This window comes from Platalea leucorodia (genome assembly GCF_965183815.1).
Source record: "Platalea leucorodia genome assembly, chromosome: 3".
NCBI lineage: Eukaryota > Metazoa > Chordata > Aves > Pelecaniformes > Threskiornithidae > Platalea > Platalea leucorodia.
This window is the reverse complement of record NC_138825.1, coordinates 39,663,671-39,689,096: the sequence shown is the minus strand read 5'-3', so window position 1 is coordinate 39,689,096 and position 25,426 is coordinate 39,663,671. Positions and strand designations below refer to the sequence as shown.

Here is a 25,426-nt window from a genome sequence, read left to right as displayed (position 1 = left end):
AGACAGATCAGGCATGCAAGGCAGTTGATCTGGGCACAGGCTGACCATCTGCTCAGAGCATAAAAAGCAGATCCAGAGTAACTCTAAAGCACTAGAAAGTTGGTGCACGACAGAAAGGTAAGAGCCAGAAGATGATGCTTCCACTTTACATGAGGCAGTCACATATATACATCCTTTCCTCCATCCACAGTGAGACCCATGATCCCATGGAGTCATACTACGAAAACCAGACCATGTATGGAAAACAAAACCTTCCACATATACAAACATTTGCATTCTTAAAAGCAAAAAGAATCCTACAACTCCAGATACAGCCTACTCATCCCATCCCACAGAGCAGATCAAATACAATGAAAGTAGTTTAAAGCAAGTCTAAATCAATCATTCTCTGGGTTTTATCATGGCTTTGCTATTTTCCCTGTATTGGACTCCGTCCTCTTGTGTTTTTCCTTCCTCTGAAAATGACCAATTCCCTTCACCAGGTAAATGAGCTCCAGACACTCACTAATTCAGTAAGACACATAACTGTGCTTCTCACATGTAGCTGATGAAACAGGAAGGTTTTCCTTAGAGACTGGAAAAAACCATACACCTTGCATGGGAAGAACGGGAGGTTGGTATCAGAAAGGGAGAGGATTTCTCCTAAGGTTTCTGCAATTGCCCCAACCCCTTCCCCTGCTTTTGGGAAAGCGTGGGTGACAAAAGGAGAAATCGGGATGCAGGAAGCAGTCAGTCTGTCTGAAGCCTCCACCTCAAGAGTGAAACCTCTTGAATACTCGGCAAGGGCGTTGGCTGATCCGGCAGATATGCTAATGACTCAGACTGGATCACAGCTTACAACCCAGGAGCTGGAGATCCCCAGGACAGTCAGGGAAGATTAGAAGCAACCATAACCACCACCTTTGTGTACTTTTAATTAATTAAAACAGACATAAGATAAATTCATAATGAGATAAATTTCCCAGAAAAATAAAACCAAACTATGCTGACCAATTGCTGGCAAGAGCTCAGTTCTTCCAGGGCCATGGAGAGGGTGTTTGGACCCCTGGCCGGTAATTACAGCTGTTACTCACCCCAGATCTACAGAACCTAAATGAGTGCCAAAAAAATAAAGGTAGCTGTTCTCTAACTAGCAGTGATTACACAGATATCATTGCATTTCTAAAGTTTAAGAATCATCCATTTACTTGTAAATTGTACGTGTCAATACACAGCTAAAGAAAGCAGAATCAAACAACTATATACTCAAGTGAAACTAAACATGGATAAGGCACTTATTCAGATTCTGAACAGCTCATAAGAATGTATTTTATCCATTTGCAAACCCTTTCATGACTTTTTAAAAAATGAAAATGGCTGCTCAATTGAGAGACTCGTTTTACAGCTGTCAGTCACTGGAACATACTGGGCAGAGGCATTTGAGCATTTGTCCCAAATGAACGGACGTGGATTTCTCAGAATGCCTAGTAAGCTTATTTCAATGCACAGTTCAGCACTGCAAAACATTTAGAGCTATGCAGTTCATCCCAGCAAATGCTAACAGAGCTCCATACATCACAGACTGGAGAAAACCCATAGGAAACTAGTATTAACACATATCCTGTAAGTATTCAGCTGTCCTGAACTTTTCAGTCTTTCGGATTTAAAAATTGTTGTGGCAGAGGAGCAAAGACTACCAAGCTTGTTTCTCAGTCTAAAATGGTGTTGAGGAACAAAGGAAACATTTTTGTCAGGTTGTGGTTTATTTTTCTAAAAAGCAGAAGTATGAAGGTAACCACTTTCCGTATTCAAAGTAACTCAGCCAGGCATGGTTTAGAACAGAGTTAAAATACAGAACAAAACCCACATGATAAAAATGCAAACCGCCACACAGTTCTGCAGTTTATCAAGTGGTTATTATGGCATCACATTGAAATTGCATATCCCAGTTAACCAGACACTGTAAATGGCATCTACAATATCCTAGCACAGTGCACTCAATATGATTAAAAGCAGTTACATTCTTAAATATCATCCCCTATAGAATCAGGTATCTACAAGCCTACACAAAAAACAAAACAAAACAAAAAACCCCCAAAAAACCCCAACAAAACAACAACAACAAAAACCCCACAACTCACAGGCTTATTTTATACTATACTCCAATAATCCTTTGGCTGGTCAAGTTTAAGTTTGCAATCAGTTACTTCAGCTGCTTCTTCACACTTAAAAAATATAAATTAGTAGCACACTTATGGAAGTAGAAACAAACTTGGTCTTAGCACTAGCCAGCCCAACTATCTTTGCGTGCGAGAGCCACTCAGACTAGAAGATAAACAACCAACAGGAAAGCTACCGGCTGGGCACAGCAGAGAACGGGGAGCTGGGCACCCAGGCAGAGAGTCACGGTCTTGCATTACACCCAAGCTAAGAAGCCTTCCCAGGCTGCAGCCCTGGGGAAGGTGCTGGCACGCCACAGTGGCACCGCAGAAGCCACCAGACTTCAACAGTTCATTAGAGCCACCTGAGAAGGCAGCCATGCTGTGCACGGCTCCTCCACAACAACCGCTGGCTGCTCCTGCACAGCTCTCCTCCGTGCCTGCGTTAGCCTCCCCTTTCAGCATTCAGGGTAACAGAATCCTCCTGTTGACTCAAGTGAGGCATAAGGTTTCACAAATAAATAGATATAAAATGAGCAATCTGGCAGGGAAGATTGAAGCGAGCAGTCTGCATTTGCCGGCTAGCCATGATCAAAAAATAATTACTCTTCAATGACTTCTTACAGAATACTCCCTCACTTTTATTTAAAAAGATGGTAGGTATCAGGTTATGATATACAAACAAATCATTGCACATCAGCTGCTCAATTATAACTCTTTATTTGAGGATTTTTCCCTACGGTGCCCCTATTAACCATGGGGCTGTTGACTCCTTTCACCGTCACTTCACAAGGTGCACCACGGTACCCCCAGGGTAACAGAGCGGTCACATCAAGAGCTACCAAGGAGAAACCGATGCCCGCCCAGCAGTATTTACTACTCTCTGCCTTTTTTATGCTGGAGTCTAAGGGCTCTCACTTAAAATCACAGCATATAAAATTTCTCACAGCGGTTACGAGGTTAGTAAATCTTCAATGCCCAAAGTGTTTAGCACAGTTTATGCACTAGCCAGGAAAAGCATCATGCATCTGTACTTAAGGTCCAGCCTAAATAAGGAAGAGACCATTGTCCTCCAACAAGGGCATTTCTAAGGAAAAGTAATTTCATCTTAACCCAGAATATCTTCCTGCTTACAAAGTGCTCGGCCGACTGCTTTGCTAGTTAGGTCCAATAAAATTATTGGGCCAGTAATAGCAGAGGTTAAAACCTCTGATGGTTTTAGTACAGTTTTGTCTCTATCTTAATGCTATTTTCTGTGTGGAGAAGCCTAGTGGTTACAACAATACAAGTTTCTTTAGCATGCCAAATGACATTAAAAAATTCAATACTTATCTAAGGAAACAAGAAGTAGCTGAGTGGGGCATATAAAATTGAATAAACTCCTTCCAAAAGCTGGAGAAACATAACAGGGAGATCTTTGTGGCATTGTGGATACCGTCCCAAGTGTACCCACAACACCGCTAAAAAGAAATTTCTGAAATTCACTGAAAGCAAAACCTACTCTGTACAGAGTTTGAATACAGAGTCAAGTGTTCACATATGGCATGATACAAACAGACAAAAAATAACCACAATATACTGCTGTGCAGCATGTTCAGCTTTCCAGTTAAACTTAAGATTGAAAAAGTATTTTCATAGTTATTACACAGTAGACATCACCATTAATGTTACAAAAAAATGTCATTTCCTTTTGGCTGAATAACTACCAAAAGAAAGAGCTGGTGCAGCAATGTATTCACTAAACGTAATTAAATGCCAAAGTCCAGCCTTTCTACAGGCTTTCACTGCAGAAATTAACAAGGGGAAAACTAATGTTTGCCAATGCACCTTAATCTGCGCTCCTGCAAAAACACTCAGAGCCGCAAATTCTGGGACTCTGTAGAAAAACACTTGTCTTTATAGAGAAACCTCGCAACTGACAACAAGAATTATTGAAAATGGGATAAACAGAATGAAGGCAAATTATTTACTATTTCCATTCCAGCGATGAATAGTGGAAAAACAAAGAGGTTAATATGGATACATAAAGCAAAAAAACTCCAGAGATGTCTCCAGCAGATAGGATTTATTCCTTCAAGACAAGGAAAAAAATTAACATGCCCTGAGTATCAACAGTTCTCTCTTCTAACAGATTTTACAGAAGTTATATAAATGACCCAAACAGTTTTAAAACAAATTTTAAGGTTATGTATTTCCGGAAGAAATACTTCTATTCTGTGCCTTAAGTATAGTCTTGAATGTTAACACAATTTTTTCGCTTAAAAAGAAATCCTTGGCTCCTGTGTCTGCAAAAAAAATGCAACATAATTGGCATCATGATCTTTATGTATTTAGCATTCCTTTCAGCCGTTCGCCAAACCCAGAATGAAGTATGGTCTACTGCTTCTCCCCACCACCTACTACAGAGTAAGGGGCAGGGGGAAGACTACTCCCAAGGAAACGGTGACTTTCGTTTTCCTGACCAGCCCAATCCCCTACAGCCTTTCCTCCTCAAAATGGATGTGGCTGAAACCATTAGCATAATCACAATGATCTTTTGATACGCAGGTATCATAGCTATCAAGCCTGAATTACCACAATACTCGATTCATAATTCTTATTGCTTCTCCAAAATGTAAGAGGGTATGTGGACAGGAATTACATTACACTAGGGCATTTTAGGTAGGTGAACATGCATTTATTCTCATAAATTATGCTTACTAGATTATACCCGCAATATAATGTGTGCAGTCAGTAAAATGGAGGATACTAGCTAAAAACAACAGCTAAGTTTTATTGTTGTAAACAAAGGAAAAGTATACATTCAATAAAACAGCTAATCTATAATATTTTGTTAGAGAAATTCCTAAAGTGTTCAAAGAAATGTAATGTACAGGAGAAATTTGTTAGTTAGTTCCACCAAATCTGAAAACTTACCATTTTATCTAGGTGCTCAATGGATCTATAAATTTCTCCTTGGGATTCATCATAGTAACTGTAACGGAACCTCTGACCTTGAAACAAAAATCATGTATAAAATAAAAAAGGGAAAAATCGTAGCTAAAACACTCCCTAGTACTTACTAAATAATTGAAATTATAGTATTTGTAAAGTAGTAATTTTTTTTTTTTTTTTTTTTTTTAATACTTTTTAACTCCACTGAGGAAATTCTAGGGCAATCAAAGTAGCAGCCCAGAAGTAAAGTAAAAAATACATGATGGGCAGCTATATTCCTAAAGAAAAACCTACTACGTAGAACTGACACTGCAGTATCACTTATTAATTGCCTGTTATTGCCTTGGAATCCAATTCTATAAATTAAAAAGTAAAGCAACATTTCATTTCACTATCCCTCTTGACAAAGTCAACCCTGGAGTCAGGCTACTTCTCCTTGCACAACAATACCCACAGTAAATGAAGGTTAAAAGAAAAAGTTCATGATCATTCAATGAACAGTTCTAGATGGTTCATTAGCCACAACAGAACCCAGGTCATTCTTATATACCTCCACCTATTCCACAATTCAAAGATGAGTAAAATGTGCACTTAATTACGTAAAAGTTGACCAAAGATGACAATGGAAAAAGGGAAGAAGGTCTGTTGTGTAACATAAAACATATCTGTCTGAAGCAGTCCCTTTTCCAGCTATTATCACACTTAAAAGAAAAATAAAGTGCTAAAGCAGGACAGAAGTCAAGGCTTCTGGAGTCTTTATAGCTCTGCCACCAAGATGAACTGGGATAGCTCTGGTGAATTGGCATAAATACTCCATCTGCTATCTTACCCAGCAGTAAAACGTACAAAACTTATTTCTGTCAGAGGGACGTTGCCATGTCCAGTGAATTTTTAGCTAATTAGTTTTGCAAGTTGCTTTGAGGTGCTTATAAGAAGAGTAAAAAGAGCAAGAAACTTCAGCCACTTATTTCATTGCAACAGCAGAGAGATGCATATAAACCCATACACCTTCACCATTTATTTCCTCCACTACACTGAAAACACATTACCACATTAATATTTTTCATCTATTGTTCCAGATTAAAAAAAGAAAAATCCTTTTTTTAGCTTTACAAAGGCATTTAAGTTTCAATGATACATTTAACCAGAAGTTAAAAATGTTCTATGTTTCATAAAATGCATTATTTGAAAATCACTACAAAATATTAATCATACTGTTATAATGAAGAGATGTGAAACTTACCCCAATGGCAAAAGTCAGAAGAAACCACAAAGAGGTTACTAGGATCAGCTAGGTATTTACTGAAGAGTTTTCCAAATTCCTGCTCTTTTGACTCACTCAGTGCTCCGACCAACACAGGAATAATAGTAAACTCATCCTTATGGCTTATAAGCAAAAGAAAAGAGGTTGTAATTCAAGTAACATTTGAAGTTTTTTCAGGGCTTGCTAACCGAAATTGCAGAATGTTTTAAAAGGGCACTACTGAACTGAAACTACAGTTAATTTGGTATGGTCAAGGAAGTATGAACCTGAACCTACTTCAATTTCAGAAAACAAATCCCCCCCTAAAAAGTATTTATCTTTGCTGCAAAGTGAAAACACCAGGCAAACAAAAAGAAAAGACTCAATAAAACCAGCAATGAAGTAACAATGAAATTCTCCCTGTATAGATGCTGCGCAAGTGTTAGGTAATTTTCCAACGTATATGAAAATGCTCAAGATAGCACCCAGATATATACTGATACTCCAGGGAAAATTACAAATACTATGGAAGAAAAGTTGGGGGAAAAAAAAAAAAAAAAAAGACGGAGGGGGAAAAACCCCACCACAAATTGATAAAAATTATCACCTTTAAAGAAAAATTATTCAAAGTACTCATCTGAAATAGCAGGTGTAAACAGAACCCTGATTTCAGAATTAATATTAAGGCTCCAAACAAATTTAAAATCCCACAGAAAACACCTATTAGTATTTGAACTTCTTTCAGAGATGCCTTGCAAAAATGGGGGTGGGGGGGGGGAAAATCAGCTATTGAGAAAGATTCATGAAAGCATGTCTAATTTATTAAGTCAATATAAACATATAAACTTGTTTATAAGGGGTGTTCCAATTTCATCATTCAGGTGTTTGCTCCACCCACAGTTTCTATTACAGCAACTAATTCTAGTCTCTGACCCTCTCCTCCCCAAAAAATTTACTGGGGGGTGGGGGAATGTGGGTATTATACACCACATAGGGTATTATATACCATAAAGGGTATTATTACTTCCTACTGCACTTCACACGTAGTTCAAACATTTAATGCACATAATGCTTATTCTTGTAGAATTAATTAGCCCTAGTACCTTTCCATGGCTTTAGCTGTATAAGGCAAATGCATTTCAATACTGTGTTCATCTTCATCTGTCTGTAGGGACATACGCTCAAACATTCCAGTCTTCCACAATTCTCCATAAACTGAAATGAATTAAAGATTAATTTTTACTACTTTTTTTTTTTTTTAACACTGTAAAGCAAGCTACAGTGCATCTGTATCGGAACAAGCCCACTATAACAAATCACTTCCCTCCAAGGGCTGTCATCATAAACCATTTGTTTTTTAAATAAATTCAGGATTAAAATTATGTTCAAGTCATTAAGATACAAACATAATCGATTCAGTTTACAAAATAAGTGTGTTAAATCAGTGACCTTGTTAGTATATTGAGAAAGATGATAGAAAATTTAAGTAACACAAATAAAACACATTTGAAAATATGCATGCATTTGCTCCATCATTGAATTCTTATTTTCACAAATTACACCATCATATGTTTTAAAAAAGAATAAAAATTGCTGATCAGCTGAGCCATTGCTGGATGTATTACTATTTAATACAATTTATTATTAACTGAATCATGAAATCTAGAGACAGTGAAAACTGATTAAGTAATCCACATTTGTAAGTTATCTTTTCTACTCCCAAGTGCGCTTAGTGGTATGCAGAGTCATCTCTACATTTTGAAAACTCTTCACTGGATGAAGAACTTGATGTAGGGCTGTGCCTCCTTCTCCACTCCATAAAGGAGTTCTACAGAAACCGAAACATTTGTTACCTAAGGAAATTTTTGCAGGCACTATGTAGAAAGACTGAACTAGCTTGCTTAACCACAGTCATGACAAAGTAGCAATATATCTGCACTGATTAGCCCTTCTGAAAAAGGTATTGTATTATTTAGGTATACCTCAAAACACATGAAAGTCAAAATATCAAATTTATCTTCATCACACCTTTCAGCTTAGTCTGAAAGACTGGTATTTCATGGAATAACAGTTTTTAAGTTCTGTAGGTACTCTGCCAGTTAAAAAAGCAAAACAAACATCATATGAAAGAATGCATCCAAATAAAAGCAGCTTTTTGTTCCTCTATAATTCCTCTATTAGAAATAAACTCAAACCAACTAAAGCGCTATTTTTTTTTTCAGACAGAATACTTCACAGAATAATGGAGCAGGTGTGTAGTGGGCTATTATTCAAATGTAACACTTTAATTTTGAGATCCCTTTTAAAGATCACTTGTCAAGAGGCACAGACTCATAATGGGAAAGATAAGGTAAGACTGAGAATTCTTTACTTGCAGGAGCAAGAGAGATGTTAAGGTTATAATATAGCAATGCCTGCAACCACCAGGATCTTTCAGAAGCTAGCTTTCATCGCAGTAAAAACAGATTCATACTTGTATGCCACTTAAAAGCAATGAAGAGCCCAACAAGAGAGCCCTCAGCACTGCTTGAGTTGATACTCAAGCCTCAGCAATCTTCAAGATGTAAGCTTTATCATGCACTTACTCTTTTGGTCAATTCGGAGATCATACAGAGGTGTTCTATAAATGTCCACACTGGAAAGTGCACATCGGGAAAGGGGCACGTGATGGGAAGGCCCAAGAATGAAAATTTTTCGGCTACAACAATTAACACAAAAGCCCACAATTTAGACAACTGCAATTGTACAGAGACTTGGTTTAGAGTAACAAGTTCAATAAAAACGTACAAAGTGATACTTTCTGGTGGTTACCAAAAGAGTTTTACTCTGCTGTGTGTAAGACCAGAGATCAAATCCATGGCCTAGCCTTGCTCGGTATCTCAGAAATGATCAGAAGATCAGTTCAGTAATGCTTGTAGCCTTCAACCTCTTAAGCACGTTACACATCAGAGGGCACTCATCAGCTAGAAATCTGTCTGACTGGACTCATTTGGAGGCTGAATGATGTGTTATAGCCCCTTAGAACAGATTTTTGGATTCTCTCCTTGGACCAACACAACCTTCAGTTACACACCACCTTCAACAACTACAGATATGCACCCTCAAATGGGAATTATGGATTTATCATCTATTCAGAGCTTTTCATGTATTTACTTCATTAGCCTTACTTCAGATTTCACCAAATTTAAATTTAAGTCATTCTCAAATGCTGGTTTTACCCAGCTGTCGCATCAACAACAGGGACTTGGACCTGCACATTCATAGCTTTAGCTGATACTGCAAGCTTTCACACATCATCATGATGTTATTTCATCAAGTCCTCCGTTCCTGGCTCTTGATTAGATGTTAAGGGTCTCCTGCCACACGACTTAAAGAAAAGAAGAAAAAAAACACACACAGGAAATTCAGCGTTTCAAATTCAGGATCATATCATCTTGCTGCTGCCACTGAACTAAAGGGGTGAGAGACATGTACGATTTTTTCTTTTTGCCCTTACATGTGGAGTGCTATAGCAAGCTATACTAAGACTTTTTACAGAGCTCATAAAAACAAAATAACCACACGTGCAATACTTCAGCTGAAAGATGAATGACTGGCCAATTCTAAACATCCCATGTGGTAAAACAGCAAATGATCCAGAAAGTTCAATCAACTCCATGTCACTGAACCTGGGGACTGCAACTTGTTCTAGAAATCTTAGAAAAACTAGTTATCTGTCACACTGTAAGTTACTTTCACTTTGTTTACAACAGTTTAGAAAGAATCAAAACCATTGCCTTTGGAGAGCATTATAACATGTTATCTCATAAGCAACTGATAGACATAGCCAGCTTTTACATTAAAATTGCAAAATACATACTTTGAGTAAATACTGGAGATGTTTTAAATTTTTGTCATTTAAAAAAACATTGCAGTCAGCAGAACACATAAGAATTATATTCCTTTAACCTAGAATAACTGGATTCATATTTTCAGAGGCAGGCACAGACTACAGTAGCGTGTTGTTTGGTTTTTTTTTAATTTTTTCTCTTTTTCTTTTTTTTTTTTTTTTTTTTTTTTTTTAAACTGTTGTGCTGTTAGAAACACAAGTCCATTTAAAATTATTACAGCAAGTAACTTTCACTGACTTCAAATATTATATACACACACTGGTCACTTTCTCCACAGCAGAAGAGAATCCTGGTAGCATTCAGCCCATAATCCTGCACTGAAAAACCAATGCAGAATCATGATCAAATATTTTAACATACTTAAAAAACACACAAAACCTCCCAATAAAAACAAAACAAGAGAGAGACAAAAACACCCTAAGACCAGTTAAAAAACCAAAACAAAACAGCTTCAGCTTTTATAAAAGCAGTGGAACATCAAGCAATAAAGTAAATTAAATGTTATTGCCTGCAAAAAGAACACCTTTAACCCCTCCCTTCTAAAAAGTTAGCTACCAATAATTCCCCATAATTTTTGAAAACACTGCTTTACATTTTCATTTTCAACAATACTACATTAATTTTTCTTTTGTAACATCCAAACAATTTGAACATTTATGATGTTAAAACAGAAGAGATGCATAAAAGACTAAAAAGCGTACAAAATAAAAATCGGAGTACTTTGAGGTGTAAGAATGTAAAAAGAACATTCAACTTCTCAGAAAATTGCAATGGCATTGTCTTACACTCTGTAAAGAAAAACTTTTATACTTACGTAATATTAGGATCCACTTGTTTGTAGGCATGGGCTGCACAAGATCCACAATAGGTATATCCTGCGTGGCTGCAAATCAAAGTGTACAAAACATTAACATATTAAATATTGTTTAACATCTTAAATATGTTGATATTGCTATTAAATGTTAACATCTTAAATATTATTTGTCCCCAATGAGCTAGAAATAGTAAGAGTGATCCAAAGAACAACTTCTGAAACAGCTGGAGAGCACGGCTCCAGGAGTGAACGTACGAGGAATGTATTTGTTAAAGAACTATAAGTGACAACTTACTTGAAAGTTAGTAAGTAAGCCTCCAGATCAAAGCACCTTTCATTACTTGTAAAAGATACTTGTAGGCAGACTACACAACTGCATATTATCAGAAGCTCATGATAATGCTAAGGGTGCAGCCAGGGTAGGTACAAGGGAATAGCAAGCTGCTGGAGAACGCTCTTCTAACCACACTCCAGGAACTAAGATGACAGTAGAGGGGTCTGGCAAAGGGAGGCTACATGTTACTGCAGATAAACAGAGAATAAAAACGCTCTGTCATTGAAGAAGAATACCTCAGCAACAGAAGGAATTGGCACAAGGAAAGGAGTGGAACACAGCACAGTAGCTTTTACTGCAGAGAACGCAACATACACTTTATCATCTCCTATCACTTTGGCCTGGAGCCTTTCTCGACCTGTGTTCCTGTGCGTGCTCCAAGATCATTCGTAATTATTCTGACTACTTGTTTTAAATCTTAAGACCCATTCCATTTAAGACTGTTAAAAACAGGAGAAGATTCAATTTACAGTGCTAAAAGCATTAATTCCAGAGAACGTTCATTCCCCAGAGTCCCAGGCCAAGTGGCGAACGGCTCACGGTCACTCAGCAGCATGTCCGCAGCAGAAGGCCATGCCCACATTGCACAGTGCTTGGGCCACGTCGCCTCTGGAGCTCATCTGGAGCGCCTGTGACCCTAGGTCAATAGTTCGCATTTATTTTGAGTCAAGTATGTGCAACAACACAACAGCTGTCCAGATGGTCTTTTTACACAATGACACTGAGAATGACATGAACTCCAAGTCCTGGGACATACAGGATATTTGAAGATACGAGCTCCCCATTGACAGCACTGGAGGATTTTACATTTATTTATATGTACGTATGCAGACATGCATGTATACACATCCGCAGAACGACACCTGGAGCAAGTTATCCTGAAAATTACCCTGGGGTTTTTCTTCAACATCACTTACCTCACTCCTTCTGAAGAGCTCAGAAAGGTACTAACATACATGCTAAGGGCATAAACAGAAGACTGAAACTTAGTGAACCAGCAAGGTATGTTATATGACAATGTCAACAGAGCCTTCTGAAAGGTTGCCTCTGCTACAGGCCTTCACAAAAATATTATCAGCCTTATTCCACTTTACAGGTGGAAAAACAAAGGCACAGTTAATGAAACAATTTGGTGAGACCATGGGAAGACCTCCAGCGGTTCTGGAAAAAGAACCCAGGTTACCTAATCCACAGCTGAAAGGCCTCTTTCCAGACATTCCTGCGAGAGCCACTAAGGCAGATTTGGGACAATTTCTTCTGCACATTCAATACTATTATGGAATACTTCAAACATTATGTCAATGCTATGTCAGCACAGGAAAAACATCATTTTTAAGGTGCTTTTTCAAGTGTTTCCTTCCACCTCACACTAAGTTGGAACGACCAACATATTTTTCTTATTATATGTCTCAACTACCTTCAGTAAACTGAATTCTACCTAAATAGTTTAGATGATCCCTATTTCTCCTGTGGACAAAAAACCTCAGACAGAACCGAATTAAAATAACAAAAGTAAACCATTTTGAATAGCTGAATAGTGCTTCATTACTTTTGTTTTAAGCTTTGCTAAGTTTTGATTTGGAGGCGATGTTGGTGTTTTGTTTATTTGTTTTGTGGTTTTGGTTGCTTTTTTTTTTTTTAATACGTGTAGCTGTTCTGTACTAGAAGTGCGCTGAAAGAGATGTCATCTTTAGACTACCACTCCACTAATACACCTCTTATCTGTCTCACTGGATCACAAGTGAATGTTATGTCTTCAGTCCATCAGCAAAAGGAAACTAATCATATACTCAAATGTGCACAGACTTCTTCCATTCCATGCCATATCCAAAATACTTATTTAGAAACCACATGACATTCCTTTCAGCTAAAAATTAGCTTTCACCAGTTTTCAAAATCACTCAAAATAAAGAAGCATTTAACTAGTCAAGTATTCTATATACTAAAAACAGATTTCAAACTTACGGTGCAATAATGGCTCTAGCAGGTCTCTTTGTGGACTGTACTTGAGAAAGCCAACCTTCTAGTTGTGCATTCAGCTGGGGTCCTATGAAGAGACAAGGAAATACTGAAATCATAAAAGAATCTAAAATACCTCAAGAATTAACAAATAAAGTCCAATAGATTTAAAATCATCTTAAACATCAAAGCCTGTGTTTAAATCATCCCCCCCCCCCCCAAAAAAAAAAAAAAGTACATCAACACGCCTGTAACACTGAAGGTTACAGTAGAAAAGTTTGAACCCCCTAGTCCAGGAAGTTCATTTATTGCGCATCCAAACACACACTTATTGTTTCTTGCTCTGTGGACTGATGCATACACCATTTAATCATTAGAAAGGATGGCTGCTGATCTCAAAAGAGAGGCTAACAGATGATTGATTCCTCTGGTAACCATATTTGCAGAATTCGGAAGTAAAAAGTTAAGACGACCTATACCAAGAGAGCCTGATATGGGAAGATGATATAATATAAAGACCTTACACACTGACATGATAGCCAATGGCTATGGTATTTAGTCCTTTATTATTATCAAGCAAGCCTAAGAGCAGAACACAAAGCACACCGTAACCTGGGAAAACTGTAAATACACAGGAAAAAGCTAAAAAGTGAGAAGACACCATGCTTATACTCATGCCTTAACAACTTCTGATCAATCAACATATAGTATAAGTACATAAACTTCTTGGCAACATTAATTTTGATAATTGTTCAATCCAATATTTAACTTTTTTTTTTTTTAAACTAAATGCCGTACCTCAACAAGTGGCAAATATTCTCAAGTCAATTAGCTGACATGATAAAAATGCCTTCTAGGTATACAACATTAAAAAAAAAAAAAAAGGATACATCTTGGTTATTTTCCATCACAAAGAAAACTTTTTCCTGTAAAGCTATTCCTGAAGAAGCAAGTCTGGCAGATGCAGTGCAACATTTGTTATACTAAAGAACACAAAACAAACTTTCAGGTAAAATTCATTCAGCTGCTATTATTGCAAGTAACAAATCGTTAACAAAGAGAAAAATGGATGCACTTTTTTCAGTTGACACTATGCTTTTGACAGAACTGTATGTCAGCAGAGTTTATCTGTAAAGTATGGTGCAGTAAGCTGCTTTTCTTCTACCACACACCTCGTAGATTTTTCCAGCTTCCCCATGCAGGTGTAAAACCACCAACTGCCAGGAAAAGTCAAAACCAAATTAAATACCTGAAACTACTTCACAGCTATGTTCCAAACAGCCCAGATCTCAAGCTGACAGCTCTCCAAAGAGCTGACACAAACTACGGAGAACTGGAGCAAAGATGTCAACTTTTGCAGAATCCAATCAATCACTCACCAGTGACAGCCAAAAATCTTACTCTAGAAAACCCGGGGGGTGTCAAAGCCACCTTTTTTTTTTTTTATATATATATACAAAACCTAAATTCATGTGTTTCATGAAAAAAAGCATGACTTCTGCGGTTGTAAAGAACGCTACCTTCTTACATGAAGATGAACTAGTGCAACGCTGTTTCCCTAAGCCTACAATCACCTTGAATGCCTTAGTTGCTGTCTACAGCACTGCTGTAATACAGTGACTTTGTGAAATGATGAAATTGTCAACAACAACAACAAAACAAACAAAAAACCACATACACCAATTTTGTTCTGCCGATTCTGTTGCTTGAGGAAATTACAAGCAGCAGAGACATGCAATAGAGATAAGGATAATGACATTGTAGAAAATGGAGGCTGTTGGGGAAGCTAAGTAAAAATAAATAGATCTCTATTTCCATCCTCTTTCTAAGCTACTAGGAGACTAACAAAACAGTACTCTATTACAGTCTTACCACTTTTTTCATACACTGAAGAGTGAAGGCACAAATCACTTAAAAAAAAAAAAATATTTACTTCCCAATTCTCCCAAAGTATGTAGAAGGATAAAGTACTTTCTGAATGAAGCTTTTGAGGAGGACACAAATTTTTTTTTTCCCAAACACCTACTACCCAGAGATTTAAACAAAATGTGACTCTGCTCCGCCTGACCCCTTCTCCTCAAAGGAGAAAATCCACAGGCAGCACAACAGCAGAAGGGCCAGAACCTCTCAAGCAAAGCGAGACAGCCTTGGGACTCTCTTCCCCAACAAGGCACAGTGCTTGGCCTTCCTCCGTCCCTTCTTTAGCATGGGTTTTTGATTAAGAAGGTGGTTAAGGCAATTTGTCTTTGGTTAAGACAAATCAGGTAACTTGCAGAACAGTTTAAAGACAAAATTCAGAATCTCTGGTAATTTCTTAAAATTCCATAAGCTTGTTCAAATCTGGCCAAAACTTCTGATCTTACAGTATAGGAGCAGAGTAAGATGCCCAGGTTTGCTTAGTCTGCTATTACAGACACACACTCGGACAAAGTAACAAACCTTTTTTTTTTTTTTCTAGAGTCAGTAAAATAACAGATCTATATGACCCAAGGGATGAAACTTCTGTCAGTGTTTACTTAAGGACCAGGTAACACACATGCTTTCAGCTTGTTTTTCCCTTTAATATAACTGCAAGGTGCCTTTTAAAATCATTAACTCTGACCTAATGTAAGTTTCCACATCAACTGATACTTACTCGTACTATTTTAACAAAACGTAATCAAATCTCTCTCCAGAGGACTAACGGAAAGAGAGAATGAAGAGTACAACATATCCCCCTGACCTTTTAGCTAAAGAGAGAAAATAAAATAAATAAATAAATTAAAAAGAAATCAAACAGCGCCCACATGAACTGACAGGAGTATAGCCCACCTGCAGCTTCCTATGCTCACAAATAATTTAAGGGGGCTATTCTAAAACTGTAATTTTTTTGTTACCAAATTGGCATCAACTTTTTATTGAAGTGTTCAGAGGGGTTTTTCTTCCAATTTCTCAAACATGACAGTGCTTAAGGCTAAAGTCAAAATATTTGAATTGGATATACAAAATATAAATAAACCCACATTATCACAGTAGATATGCTCTGCCATATGGAATTGTATTATAAGAGATGAGTAGCTTCTTCATGAAGAGCTCTATAAGTAAGTTTTGTTCATATGTAAATTAAGTTGAACTGGAAAAAAGTCTGTAAATAGTCACTGAGAGAACTGCAGTAAATATCCATCTCCTCAGCTGACAAGCATGGGCGAGGAAGAGCACTGTCACCCATGGATTCCCTGCTGCAGTGGTGGGAAGCAGGAGAGGTCCCTGCCCCTGGAGCCGCAGGTGGGACGCCCAGCTTGAGAAAGCTGGCAGGATGAGCGCAGCGGGGTTTTTAAGGCTAACCCAGACAGAAGGACAGAAAGCCTCACAGATGCAACTTCTGGATGCAACAATCAATACATTGTTCAGCATTAATACTGTAAGATCAGACTTTTTATTGATTAAAGGAAGACTAGACAGCAAAATAGGAGCTTCACGAAAGCACATAACATTAAGATGTACATTTCAATCCTATGAAGTAAGGTATAAATATAGGTATGTAACTAAAGAATGCTGACAGTTATCTGTGCATGTTTCACATCCTGTTTTGTTTTGGAAACTGGCAGAAGTTAGGCCAAATTAAAAATAATTGCAAGCACAGACCAAGACTCCACCAGACACATTTATGGATACAGCTACAGGCAGAATTTATTCAAACATCTTGCCTAAAAGGATAAATTATTTTTATAATTAACATTATCCCCTCACAAAACACTACAGTAAGTAAGGAGGAATTCTTCCACGTTAAACGCATGCCAGTGTCACCCAATGAATAATAACACAAAGACATCTGGTAGTCACACGCTTAGGTTCGTCACCTCAATTTACAGCTGTCGTGGTCCAGGCTTTGTGGGTTAAGCCAAACCAGCACATTCTTTCCAGAGCCAAGCTCACCTCGTCACATAAGGCTGAAGTGCTTATATTGCCAAGTGTCAGCACAACATAATGGGAATGTGCTCCTGTCCCAGCAGTCACCATTACTAGTGCAAAACCTACTTTTTTGGATTGGTAAGGAAGACACAGTGCTTGCTCCAAAACCTCAGTCTCAGTGAATGCTTCTCTGGAAGAGCATAAGCCTCAACCAAAATTCTGAGCAGCACCAGGGAAAACTGGTCAGATCTCCCTTGGCTGCACGTGCACAGCACTTGCAGCAATGCAAGTAGTGCTGGAGCACAGTAACGGTAATGCTGCAGTCCCCAGCTTTTACACTTTTACTTAACAGCTTTTACTTGTCTAAGCATGTCTCCTACCCTATACGAGCCAACATTTTTTTCTGAGCCTTACTCCTTTTATTTTTTCATTACCTTTACCCATAGATGAAAAAGTCTACACCTCAAAAATACTTCTAATAAATATTACAGCGTATGTACTAAGAAGTAAGTAAGTCTTTATTCTCGTAGCGTGTCAGAAAAATTAAGGCAAGTAACAGTGAAACCTTGGGGGCTGGCATACAATTACTTTAATAACTGGAACTAAGGGAACTCCTGTCTCCACAACTTTGAAGGTGAATCCAAAACATTTAATTCAATTGTCAGGCAAACTCCAATCTGAAACGTGACAAAGGACGAACTAGTTTCTCTTCTTAGTTAAAATCACAGAAAGTATAATGATTGTTCTAAAGAACACAGGTCCCACTTGAAAAAAATCTTTGTTTCTCACTGCAACAAAAGCCAAATCCTTGAATGAAGAACAAGTTTTATCTGTGCAAAGACTAGGATGTGTCAGGAATAGAAGGTAATTTCCAACAGCTCATGTTGATGAGCACATTCTCTGCTGCTAGGGTATACACTCTTCCAATACTGAATACTGATAAAACAGTGAAATCAGCCTATAAGCAAGGCAGACATTTACTTATGCAAACTATAGGACTGGGGGGAGAGGGAATTAAAGGCACAAATAAAGACTACACCGATGCTACATAAACTCCTATTATACGCACTGTAAGACAAACATAAAACAGCAAGTAATGCTTGAATGGGGGAAAATAAAACTGAAGCCACAACAGAAATGTTGAAATCTGCTTTGGTGGCAGTTCCCACTCGCATGTCCCAGTTTTCTAGTATTCCACTAGCTCTTTTATTTCTTTTACTGAAAGTTATTAGGCAATAAATAATCAAATTATAACTCCACTCATTAAGAATATCAAACAACATAAACCTGCCTAGCTTTATAAAATACCCTCCCAGTTAGGTCATCCAGAGATCCAAACAAATGACCTTCTGTTCTATAGCTCCGAGGAAGTGATTTTGGCTCCAATACATCCTAAATGTAACCTGAATTTGTGAAAGTATTCACTAGGTGATACTTGCAGGCCTATTTTAATAATACCAGGACTGCACCAAATTTAAAGTTTTTTTTCAATTCCAATTGTACAGTAAAAGTTGAATCTACATTCTTTACTTGGAGTATCTTGATTCTGACTGTATTTAAGTGATTCAGCTAGAAATACTAGCCTGGAAATTGTATTTTAAATTATTCCAGTATACTTTTGCAGTATACAATGTTAAATAATAGAGTCTCCATATTAATATTGTGTTCCATGATTAATTCATAAAAGAGCCAGCAATGACACATCCACTTTCCCCATAAAATGTCTAAAAATGATAGAAGACCAAAAGGAGAGAAGCATTCCATTTAGTATTTAACATTGCAAAGCAAATACTTACAAATTTGCAAGAGACTCTGATCAGTTGTTCACAGATTGCAAGGTAAGGACTTAAGTTAATAGTTGTATTTGCAATGCTCCAGCTAATGTCACAACATTAAGATTTCATGATCAGTACATTAATTATCCTGCTGCTGCAGAAAGCTCCTTTCACTACAACAGAGATCAGGTCAAAATTTTCTCTCATTTCAGTGATCCTCATATGCTTTTTACATTTTTTCCCGGATCCATTTGTCCATTTGACCACCTACAAACAACATGGTGATTCATTACTTGTACCTTATGTTTATGAATGAGCCATGATGAGTTATTCCAATTTTGGCGAACATGCCAGGGTTCTTGGCACATCAGCGTTAAGCACTTTCAAAAAAAGACTCTTATGATGCAGCGACCATCTTCCTCAACCCCACATCTGCATTCACAGTCTAACAACGCACAAGACTGCACACACTATTTCCTTGTATCCACTTCAGCTACTGCAGGGCCTCAGATCCAACACGCTACAGAGAGAGGCTTCTGCTCTAAGTTAAGGTATGGTGCAGCCACTCTGTGGGTCAGTGAAAGACATCCCAGCAGCCGTGTTTGCCCTCAGAAACCATGGGCAGCAGGCCTGCTGAACAAATTACACATATTCAGCAACACCACGGCAGAGCAGGAACAGCTGTAATCGATGCACACACTTTCTCTGATGCTGATGACAAGTTCCAGCTCGTGCCAACAAGCACACAAGTGCTGGGATTATATCGTTACTCATGAAAACGGACACTTTTATGTCACTCTACAGGGCCCCCAAGCCCCAGAAGGTGCAAGTGAGAAAAGCTGTACTATCTCAGAATCACACTGCTATTGCATATTAAAGCTAGCTACCTCAAAGAGCTATTAACAGAGAGTTAGTGGGTTTTGGCATCAGAAAAATCAGTATTTGGTACAATGGCAGTAAAAAAGCATTAATGCAGGTCTTATTGGGGATTACAAAGGAGTAGAAGAGACTGCAAGCATGCTAAAATAGTGGCCAGCTTTGAGAGAAACATCGTTTCTTAACAGATCATTCATGGCACACATCTGCCTCTTCATTTATTTTCTGATCTGCGGAAGTTCTTCAAATTATTATCCTCTCCACTGACCTAGACGCCATCATGCAGACCTCAGCCTGAAAGACAAGGTCTGAACATCCCTGGCCACATGACAGCCAGTTATTCAGAAGTTCTGCCGTTTTTTGTCCAAACAAGTTAGAAGCTTAATCCTTACAAATGCTAGCAACAAGATTTCAGTGCCTACCACCTTTGGGGTTCTTTTACTTACAAGCCAGGGCAGCAGAAAACCAACTCTGAACACAAGAGTATCATGAGGTTTAAACTCTCTTCAAACATTTATGTGGAGATAGACCATTTACTTGGCTCATCATAAAAAAATAGCTTTGAAGACAATAAGTGCAATGGCCTTTCAAGTCAACACAGCAATTACTCTGCCAACTCACATTTGCATCAATAAGCATACGGAAATTAAGTTTCTCCTAGTTCAAATGACTTGGCATAGGCTACCAGAAAGCACACCTCTGACCACTATGGCTTGGTCAAGGAAAACAGAGAAATAAGCAATACCTAATACAGGGACAAACTTGTTTGGCAGGGCACATTTCAGGTCATGTATTGTCATTCACACACACTCTGAATTCGGTTTTACTCACATGAATTGGAATAGCTTACTAAAAACCCTTTGTGTTTTGTCTGTATCAGCACGCCACTGACTGCAAGAAGACTTAGCAAACCTTTTAATAAAGAGTGGTACAGTATTCAATTAGCACTTCCAGGAGCCAGGCAAGGCAGGCCAGCTGCCAGGGACTAAACCATGTTAAGGGCCCTAATGTGTGACATCTCACTTGTAATGGCATGCTATGCGGGGAAAAAAAGATGCACATACACTAATGTTTCTTTTCATTTCAGGAACATATGGATTGATTCCTCACAGAGCTCCCCAGCACTTACAGAACCTACTCACGTGGAGGAGTAAATCAGGAGTGAGCATCCACACCCTGTCCTGCAAATAGTCCATGCTCAGGATAGCGTGTCATTCCTGTTATATTTCAGCTGCTCCTTTTGTATCTAGGAATGTATCTGTCCTGCATTCAAAATCAGAAAATTATGCCATTTTTGTTTCAAATTGTCCTTAATCTTCCCCTTTCCCCTGCTGGTCAAAATCAATTTCTCAAGAGGTCTGAATGCTAGGTGGTTGAATTAACCCAGCAGGAGTGGCACTTTCTTCCAAAAATAAATCAGAGCGTAATATTTTTCACCACACAACAGTGACACTTTTTCTTTTTTTAAAACAATCTATATGACAGCAGTGCAACAGGGTGATACTTTTATTTACATGGTATGCCTTTATCTCATTTTTGCAAGTGTTTTTAGTGGCCACCATGCACAGAAGCAATGGCATGCCACATACCATTTTTAATTTTTTTAAAAGCAGACATATAGATCAAGGTCTGCAAGTGAAAAAAACAGGTTATTTAGACCAGTGGTCTACTATCAGCAACAGTCATAGCATTGTTTCAGTTTGGAAGCTCAGCTGCAAAGCTTCCCAAATTCAGTGCTGCTGCTAAGTAGGAGGAGGAACAACTGACCAGACAGACTTCATTGTTAATTTGCTGCCAGACAAATGTTCCACAGGTCCACATCTAAAGTCCATTAAGATGCTACACAGACTAATGTGGAACGAATGTGAACTTCCCCACACCAAGAATTTTAGAGGAGATAATGGATGATGGATAATCGATAACGATGGATAATTTGGTCAAATTTTTCATACTGAACTCAACTGCAGAAACTTCTTAAGGAACTTGCTTTTTAAATTTTTCTTTACAACAGCACATTATGGATGAAGAATACATAGGAAATTAAATGCTAACACCACCATGAAGCCCATCTTCCCCTCCCTGCCCCCCTTCTCAGCTTCATCAAGTGAGTAGGAAGCAGTGAGCTTTCTGCCTAGGACCACACTTCCCCTCCAATAACAACAAAGTTGTTTACTTAGTTAGATGTGACATTCTAACATGTGAACATGCCTGGATGTGCATAATTGCACAGCCAGTCTCACCTGCTCTCAAACGTTAATTAGCATCATACAATTAGGTGGTGTATTCACACTAGAATGTAGTGCATGATTATATTTTCCAAGGCAGAACCTAAGCAGTGCATATCCCACAGAGAAAAGAGGGGAGCGAGAGTCTACTTTCAGCTGAAGCAATTGCTGCCCCACAGAAATGAGCAGTCTCTAAAGACAAGAAGTTGTATTTCTTCTAAACTCTCTTACGTACATTACATTGACCCTCCATGAAGAGTAGTAGCTCCCTCTTACTTGGTTGTGGCTTCACCTCCGATATTGCTTCCACTCCTGGAGCACAGAGGAGCCAGCTAATCCAGTTCAAGGATACCCTCTGGCCACAAAAGCTGGTTTGCATTCTGGATCCATCCTTTGTCCTCTTCTCCCTCAGCTGGCTTCGGCCCTTCTTTCCCAGGGCTGACTTCTACAGCCAGATCTCGCAGATACATTTTTTTTTTTTTTTTTTTAACTCCCCCGCCCCGATCCAGGACGCCATGCATCATCCTGCATGTTTTGTTGATGTTTTACCCTCAGGTACCAGGCACCTTGGGATAAACTGCCACTTAAAAACCTCATCCTCACACAGCCTCTTTAAAATGCTTTCAGACATAATGATTTTGAACACATCCTTCAAAAATCATGTTCCTCATTACCCTTTCAGACAGGGTCATCTTAACCATGGAGCAGGATGAGGGTTTCCAGAGCACTGCCCTGTGTAATCGAACTCACCTCTGTAGAAAGAGAGCAGTTTTCAGGCAACGGGAAGCTTAAATGCTAACCAGTTTATATATAACCCAGCAAATCGCTTCTGTGCCGAGACGGTAAGCACGAAGAGAGTAGGTAGGAGGACTTGATAACACAATCCCCAGAGAATCGCGGGAACGCACTGAAGAACTACCACAATTCAAACTCTGATCCCTGCCTCAGCTCAATCCTTGAAGCTATGCAGGTTGAAACCACGTGGTAAAATCCAGGCTTTCTTCAAGTAGTACAACTGAGGAAACAAGCCTATGGTACAAGTTTGAAATAGCAGCTGACATGTGAGTTTGGCCTAAAATACAGGAAGATTTAAAGTTAAGTCTACAGTGAACACATAGCCTCTTGGTCCCCATTTGTTTCCTCTTGAGTTTTGATGGACCCTCGTAAATGGGTCTTCCAAGCACCAAAATTAGCTTCCAAGCACCAAATAACAGGTAGTCTCTGCCTTGCTGAATGGGGAGAGTTCCTGCTCTCACATACCCTATGTAAACAGCACAAGATAGTTCTATAGGAAGAGACATAAATATTGCTCTTTTCTTGTTTAAGGAAAACTCTACAAGGAAAAAAAAAAAAAAAAACCTTCGCAAAACTCCAGCGTGTGCAACATCAACCACTTATCCCCACCACACACACTGTAACAGTTACAATTTAACTTGTCAGAAGTACAGTCATCGTAACTTGTTACAACATGATTGGGTTTGGGTTTTTTTTCATGCAGTCTAAGTGTCTGGGCAACCATCCCACACCTCTTCAATAAGCAATACCCAGAGGGCTGCCCAAAAGCAACAGGAGCAACATGCTTTTGGATGTCCTATTACAGACAAGTAGTACTGGCCGAACCAGTCACACAGACTTACCACAGCATAGTCTTAACAAAATTACACACTGAATTTGTACAGAAAAGAAAACAGCCAAACAGCATCTATGCCTCTTAAATTAATTATGAAAAAAAAAATAAAATTCTTCTTTGCAAGTATCCAACAGTAACTTGGTATGAAGTCCAATATCAAACAAACTACAAAATTTATGTGTAAGGTCATCTAGCCATTCCCCATCACAAGTCAATATTCTGCCTTATTCATAAGTGAAAATATAAACAGCACAAGCAAGTTGGGAAGTGTTACCACACAGCTTCGGTGTTCTGATGCCTTCGCACATTTTTAAATCTATACCTTTGACATGCTTTTGTTTGCTTTCTGTAAACAGAGTACTACCTACCTTTCTAGGCCATTGGAAAAAACTGTAATTGCAAGTTATGGGTGCTGGATGAAGATTTAAGACCAGTTTTGTAATGGACACAACAGTTATGTTTGGAATATTAAACTCGGAAGGAAAACAATCATACTCTATTGTTGTCTTGAAACTGCCTACCCACCATTTGAAGCCCAGCTACTGGTCTCACAATCTGCCTCTTCTTGTGTCACCCTCCTCCCTGTATTTCTTTTCTTCCCTTTCAATTTTTGCCTCATACTCTCATACTTTGTTCATGAATTTGTGGAAGAGAGGAGAAACTGCACCTAATACAGCCAAGACAAGTGTATGACTTCTCATCTCGTTCTTCTTAAGTGTCAGTTTAGGACCCTGAGTGCATCTCTGGTTTTGTTTGTTTGTTTGTTTGTTGTTTGTTTTTGTTTTTTTGTTTGTTTGTTTGTTTTTAATACGGTATCCCTCCCCTCCCTCTGAACTGTTCTTTATGACAGCCTCTTGTTCATCTAACCTTGTTCACCTGCAGTTTTGTAACGATCTTTACTCCTGAAGCCAGTAAAAGATCATCCCTTACAAATCTCCTTATTAACAGCTCTGAAAATACAAATGTGCATCCTATCCACAAGGGCAGAGTTCTGCCCCAAAACCCAACAAAACTTATTTCCAAGCATATGTGCTATCAAGCCATTATTACAGGTCTCTGTCTTTTTTTGGGAGGGCGAGGGGGGCAGTAGTCCTCCCTCCAATGCACCATGTCTTTCTTCTCTTCTTTTTCTGCAAATACTACATTTTTAAATGGACAGAGCCCATTCCATACTAGTGCTTTATAACTTTTCATTACTACTAGAGAAAGGGCTCTGGAACAAAAGGCAGAAGCTCATCTTGGACTACAAGAAGTGAAATAAACCCCCTTAGCTCCCCCCACCCCACCACCTGCCTTCTAACCCTGCCAAACACCCTAGACATCCTGCGTTCTCTCGGGGGGGGGGGGGGGGGGGGGGAATCCACACAAGAGCACTGCAAAATACCGAAATCCGCCCGTGTGCTCTGACATCGACTGAGCGCAATACTCGGTCCGAGGCACCACACGCGGCCGCCTCCACCACCGCTGCCTTCAGACGCGAGGCCGCAGCGCGGCGCGTCCCCGCAGCCGGGGCGGGCGCACAGGCGCGGCCGGGGGCCCGACCCGGGCCTCCCCACGCTCCAACACCGGTTTTCCGGCCAGAGGCGCCGCTGCCCGGGGCGGGCGGCCGGGCGGCCGGGCCGGGGGCGGCAGGCAGGTGCGCCCCGCTCCCCGAGACGCAAGCCGCGGCCACCGGATGCACAGCGGCAGCGGCGCCCCCGCCCCGGCTCCGCCCGCT

At 39.1% G+C, this 25,426-nt stretch overlaps 1 protein-coding gene across 1 annotated transcript in view; it reads right to left on the bottom strand.

Annotated features, from left to right (window-relative positions):
* MEMO1 (mediator of cell motility 1) overlaps positions 1 to 25,426 on the bottom strand; it is a 28,216-nt gene that overhangs the window by 2,399 nt on the left and 391 nt on the right. The window contains exons 2-7 of the mRNA XM_082305349.1: positions 13,319 to 13,400; positions 11,020 to 11,088; positions 8,901 to 9,013; positions 7,419 to 7,530; positions 6,316 to 6,458; positions 5,055 to 5,131 (exon numbers count right to left, since the gene is read on the bottom strand). Of these exons, the coding sequence (XP_082161475.1) occupies positions 5,055 to 5,131; positions 6,316 to 6,458; positions 7,419 to 7,530; positions 8,901 to 9,013; positions 11,020 to 11,088; positions 13,319 to 13,400 (596 nt within the window). The remainder of the gene's footprint in view (positions 1 to 5,054; positions 5,132 to 6,315; positions 6,459 to 7,418; positions 7,531 to 8,900; positions 9,014 to 11,019; positions 11,089 to 13,318; positions 13,401 to 25,426) is intronic.